At 47.1% G+C, this 6250-nt stretch overlaps 1 protein-coding gene across 1 annotated transcript in view; it reads left to right on the forward strand.

Moving 5' to 3' along the window:
* Positions 1-5207: 5207 nt before the first annotated feature.
* Krbox1 (KRAB box domain containing 1) overlaps positions 5208-6250 on the forward strand; it is a 2965-nt gene continuing 1922 nt past the window's right edge. The window contains exon 1 of the mRNA XM_029554274.1: positions 5208-5237. Within this exon, the coding sequence (XP_029410134.1) occupies positions 5208-5237 (30 nt within the window). The remainder of the gene's footprint in view (positions 5238-6250) is intronic.

Consider the following 6250-nt stretch of genomic DNA (forward strand, 5'->3'; position numbering starts at 1 on the left):
GCCCAGGGGTGGCACCACCCACAGTGGGCTGGGCCCTCCCACATCACTCATCAAGAAGATGCCCTTCAGACATGGCCACAGGCCAGTCCAATAGAGGCAATTTCCCGATTGAGACTCCCTCAACCCAGGTGTGTCAAGATGACACTAAAGCTATCCAGCACAGGGGAGTCTTTTTGAGACAGGGTCTCCCTGTAGCCACAGCTGGCCTGGATTCACTGCCTGAATGTATATAAGTGCACCTGGGTTGTGCAATGCTCATGGAGGTCAGAACAGGGCATCAGCTTCCCCTGGAACTGGAATCATGGATGGTTGCTAGCTATCACATGGGTGCTGGGAATCAAACCCCAGTCCTCTGCAAGAGCAGTCAGCACTCTTAGCTGCTGAGCTATCTCTCCAGCCCTAAGACTATCCTATTATTTGTGTAAGTAAACTTTTGAGTGTGGGCAAACTTGGGAGAAGGGTGTTTCAGGATGAAATCATCAATATGGAAATGCTGCCACCAAAATTTTCACTGAATAGTGCTTCATTGCACAAGACTAATTTGGATTTTTCCACCTCTGTTTTTTTATAGAGGATACCAAGATTACAACACAGCAGTTTTCATCCCCCCTCCCCCCACAATTGATAAGAATAATCCCTAATGTTCACTTTTATAAGATAGCCATGGTGTTTAATGCATTGTAGACCAGTCCACTCAAATTTATCCCAACCTTGGGTTTTGTTCATGTTCCATGACACATGAATTAATTGCAATCAGAACCTATTTGAAGATAAAGAAAAAAGTAACCACTGCAATTATTTTAGAAGTTCTAATAATGACTTTCTTCTAATCTGCTCAACATCCCTTGTGGGAGCCACTCTCAGACATTCTTTACCTCGCTGCTTATGCCAAGGTCCAGCCTATGCCACCCTTGTGAACAATCTCTCCTTTCTGCATCTACACCCTTCATCTATCACACTCTGCTAATCACCTAAACCTAGTTTTTCCCACCACCCATCCATTTAAACAGGCAATGAAAAAATACCCCTCTGCCTTTGGGGCACTCCCACACTCTGTAAACCCTCTCAAAACCTTACAACCCCTGCCCCAAAGACACCAAATACTGTCATACTTTCCTAGTCACTCCCTGAATGCATTGCTTTCCCTCTCTCTCCCTCTGATACCTGCTATGACCTTAGTTTATTTGAATCAACTCAATCTACCTCACTACTATGTCTGTGGGCATGGCATACATTAAGGTTAAACTTCAGGGACACAAGGACTCCTACCCACAGTTTTTCTACCAGGCCCTTGCTGGGGCTGTCCTATCTGGAGAATATTTAGCCTGCAAAAATGAGTTCACTGTACAGGAATGTCCTCAGACAATTTTTTCACATCTTACCTTTTTATACTCCTGTCTCAACCTATCTTTTTTTTTTTTTTACCTTCTGTGGAACATCAACTTTTATCTGTCTCCCAGTCAATTGGTCTGGTGTTTTTACCCTTGTTTTCCAATACTTGGACATTGAATTTCTCCCTAATAATCACACAGTAATTGTCCCCCTTTTGCCTCAATACCCCCATCAGCCTTAAAATCTTGCCTTAAGAGAAATTCCTACTTATTTTCCTTCCTGTGGACCTAGGTATCTCTTCTACTGTCAACACAGGGAGAACTGGCATCTTCTCCCAAACACTCTATGTCCAACAACTTTCCAAGGCTGTTTCAGATACTGTAGACAAAACCAGCTGCCATCATCACAATCCTAGAAAACAAAAAAGATTCCCTCAGGTATCCTTCTTCAAAAGCAGGGAGTTCTGGACCTCCTTGCTACGAAGAAAGGGGGCATATGTCTCTTTTCCAGAAAGAATACTACTTCTATGCAAACCATTTCAGAGTAGTCTGAGACACAGCAAGAAAACTCCAAGATTAAGCATCTGAACACTGCCAGCACTCCAACTCTTGGGGACAAGGGTTCAACCTGGGATGATGGCTGCCCTGGCTGCCTCCAGTCCTGGGGCACCTCCCTCTATCCTCCTGTTAGTAACCTTTGGCTCCTGTCTTTTTTTTTTTTTTTTTTAAGATTTATGTATTTTGGGGCAGGAGAGTCATCCGCTCAACAGCCAAAAGCATTTGCTGCTCTGCAGAGGCCCCACATTAGTTTCCCAGCACTCACATCCACCTGTAACTTCAGTTCCAGGGTATCTGATGCTCTTTTATGGCCTTTGTGGGCATTCCCACACCCATGTGTATACACAGACATAATACATAAACAAAAATAAATCTTTACAATTTGTATGTGTATGAATATTTTGCTTGCATGTATGTAAGTGCACTATGTGCATGCAGTGTCCACAGAGGCCAGAAGATGGCACTGGATTCCCTAGAACTGAAGTTATAGGTGATTGTGAGCCACCTTGACTTGGATGCTGAACTTGGGTTCTCTGCAAGAGCAGCAAGTAATCTTAACCGCTGAGGTATTTCTGCAATCCCCTGGTCCTGTGTTTTTTTTTTTTTAATTGCCTAACACATTGTTAGAGACTGACCTTTATCCAGGACATCAGCAAAAGACAGTTTAACAGCATCTTCCCCCTCCAAAATTTCTAATACCAAAGACTGACCAATTCAGCCTGAATTAGCCTTGTAAAAACTATGCCTAAAGTCTGGTCCACTGCTCCCCCATCTCTTTACAAAATACAGAAACATTAGCTTTAGTTATAGTACCATCTTGTCCTTTACCTACCACCTTAGCAAATGTCATGACCGCCCTCCCCCGCCAAGATCACCTGCCAGCAAAAACATCCTGTTTGGGAAACAGTGGTCCCATGCAAGTTCAACTTCCCTAGCAGCCCTAGCAATGGCCGAGTTGAGTTTTTTCACCTCTACACCCCACTTACATTTCCTCTCACCCAGACCTATTATTACACTGGTCTGTCAGTGGGTCAAGGGCTCCAGTTCTTACTGGTGACTCCCACTTCTAGGTGCTTCTTCTAAATAGAACCTATGCTGCTGTTGAGCTGCTTGTCCCTTCTCTTGTCTCCCCATCTCTAACCTAACAAAGAAAAGTTGAACATTAGTGTGAGACAAAAAGATGAAAACCTTGAGTCCGATTTGAGATTTCATAGTGGCTTCAGGAGCAAGAGCAGTGAGAACTCCTAGTGGACACGTGAGTCCTTACCTAGGAAGACAGCCTAAATTAGACTTTAAAAAGGTGTATGTTCAAGTACATCCTTCCCTCATTTTTGGTCCTCCTAATCCAAACAGAAAAGCACAATGTTTTGACACTAAGAGTCTTAAATACAATACAATGCAATACAAAAATACAATACAATACAATACAATACAAATAAAATCTATTCTTTTGATTTTCATTCATTCATCAGTTTCCAGGGTACCTATGTCCTGGGCAAGCCAGTCCCTCAAAGCTGTCCTAGAAAACACTATTATACCATCTTAATAAAACCAGCTACATTCAGGTCTGCCGCACCCTATTCCTCTTCTAGGCCTTGAAGGACGGGCCTCAGAAGCAAGTAGGAAGACAATATTGTTTGGTGAGGCCACCAGAGAGCATGGGTCTGGAAAGAACCGCATAATCCTCCCTCTACAGTATTTCCTAGTCCTAGGCTTGTCTCAAGAACTGGAAGGAAGGCACTACTGAGATGTGGGGTCCTCCAAGATTCCTATCGAGAATTACAGTGGTCCTCCAAGAATCCTAGAGAGAATTACAAGCGATTGGTCTGTTGGTTTATGACGTATTTCCGGCCAGCCATCATTACTTATAACGGTCGTTTGGTGAGGCGCACTCATTTGTGGAAGAGCCATCAGGGCAGTTTGGAGGTGTTGGTAAGTGGGTGTGAAGAGATTTGAAAACTTGAAATGGTCCTAGGAGCGGTGCTGTCCCCAACCATTCCGAAGGTCGGCTTGGTCCTGTAGAGACTGGGTGCTGTGAACCCCAGGGAGAGTGCAGAGGGCGCTGTGGGCCCGAGGGGGCCGGCCCAGGTCTGTGGGCCTGAGGGAGCGGGCAGAGAGGTCTGTGGGCCCAACCAGGAGCAGGTAGATTTCTGTGGGCCTGAGGATGCGAGCAGAGGTCTGTGGGCCGGAGGGAGTGGGCAGAGGATGGACGTGAAGGAGCAGAAGGGAAGAGGACATGGTGGGCCTGAGGTGGGTTAGAAGTTGCTGTGGGAGAGGACACCGCCAGCAGAAGACACCATCGCCTGGAGGTGGGAGGGTGCTGTGGGCCTGAGGTGGCCAGAAGACTTTGTGTGCCAGAAGAGGCCGTGTTTGGGGTCGGATGGGGGAGCAGAACGCGACGCCAACGGTCCTGAGGAGGGGGCAGGGTAGGAGGGCGCTGTGGGCCAGAAGCCACATAGGGAGGTGAGGGTGGATCTGATGGGAAGCAGGACGTGGGAAGCACGACTAAGACGACTGAGGGAGGCGGAGGGTGGGGGCAGTGGGGAGAGGGAGGGGTGTGAAGCCACGTGCGGACGTGGGGGCGGGGTTAGGCCTGATGGGAAGCAAGACTTGGATGCAAATAGAACTGAGGAGAGAGGGAGGCAGAGGGGTGGGTGTGAGGCCACGTGCGGACGTGGGGGCGGGGTTAGGCCTGATGGGAAGCAAGACTTGGATGCAAATAGAACTGAGGAGAGAGGGAGGCAGAGGGGTGGGTGTGAGGCCACGTGCGGACGTGGGGGCGGGGTTAGGCCTGATGGGAAGCAAGACTTGGATGCAAATAGAACTGAGGAGAGAGGGAGGCAGAGGGGTGGGTGTGAGGCCACGTGCGGACGTGGGGGCGGGGTTAGGCCTGATGGGAAGCAAGACTTGGATGCAAATAGAACTGAGGAGAGAGGGAGGCAGAGGGGTGGGTGTGAGGCCACGTGCGGACGTGGGGGCGGGGTTAGGCCTGATGGGAAGCAATACTTAGGTGCCAAAGGTCGTGAGGGAGGGGGGGGGGGGGGGCAGGGGGGAGAGGGAGGGGTGTGAAGCCACGTGAGGACGTGGGGGCGGGGTTGGGCCTGATGGGAAGCAAGACTTGGATGCAAATGGTCCTGAGGAGAGAGGGAGGCAGAGGGGTGTGTGTGTGTGTGTGTGAAGTTGTTGTGGGTCAGAAGGTGGGGAGGGAGGATGGGAGGATGGGAGGATGGGAGGAAGCCGCGTTGGGCCTGAAGTGAGGAAGAGAGGCTGGCAAGATGGAGAACTGCCAGGCCTGGGTTGCAGGAGGGACAGGGCACCATGGGCCAAGGTGTGGGCCGAGGGGAGATTGTATGTAGAGAGATTGAGTAGAGTTACTGTCATTATAGTTTCTTTGTTTACCATCAGGTTCTGAAATTTTTACCTTTGATTTGATGATGGCTTCTGTCTCAAAAGCTGAGCCTCAGGTAAGCTGGACTACCTTTGCCACTGCATATGTGTGTATACAAGTGTGTATATATATGTATGCATATATACATGCAAATATGTATGTATCAGTATAAACATGTACATGTGCATTTATGCATGTACATAAATATTTTTAAGTATTTTTAGAAGAAATATTTCATTACAGCTTTAACATAATAGTTTCCAGAGCAGAGATACATCTCTTTCAAAAGTGGCTATAAAATTTTTAGGTTCACTGTTGAATAAATACAGTTATACAATATTGAACTCAGTATAAACCCTGTAAGACATAAAATTGAATGAGTTTTTAACCTTTAAAAAAGATCTCCATTTCATTTAAAAATATACTGTTTCTTACAGAAAGACTCATTGTTTTTGCTAATAACGCCTGCGTGTGCGCGCGCGCGCACACACACACACACTCGTTTTAATTGTATGGTTCACTTTTTTGAAAAATGTGTATCTATATGGTTATCACTTATGTCAGTACCCTAAAATGTTCCATTTTATGACTTCTCCCAAGCCCCTGGGAACCACCTGTCTCTGAGACACCCCCCACCCTCTGCCCCCAGGCAGCACTGGGGGGTTACAGATACTTGCCTCTACAGTTTTTGTTGTTTGTTTTGAAGACAGGTTCTCCCTAGTAGCTCCAGCTGGCCTGGAACTCACTATGTAGACCAGGTTAGCCTCCATCTTAGAGATTCACCTGCTTCTGCCAAGTTCTGGGATTAAAGGCATGTACCACCACACTCTGCTACATCTTGCTTTTTTTATGTAGGTGCTGGAGATCTAAACTCAGCTTCTGCAGCAAGCATTTTACACAGAACCAATTCCCCAGCCTAACAGTTTCTCTCTCTCTCTCTCTCTCTCTCTCTCTCTCTCTCTCTCTCTCTCTC

The sequence above is a fragment of the Nannospalax galili genome, unplaced genomic scaffold (assembly GCF_000622305.1).
Source record: "Nannospalax galili isolate Female #2095 unplaced genomic scaffold, S.galili_v1.0 scaffold443, whole genome shotgun sequence".
NCBI lineage: Eukaryota > Metazoa > Chordata > Mammalia > Rodentia > Spalacidae > Nannospalax > Nannospalax galili.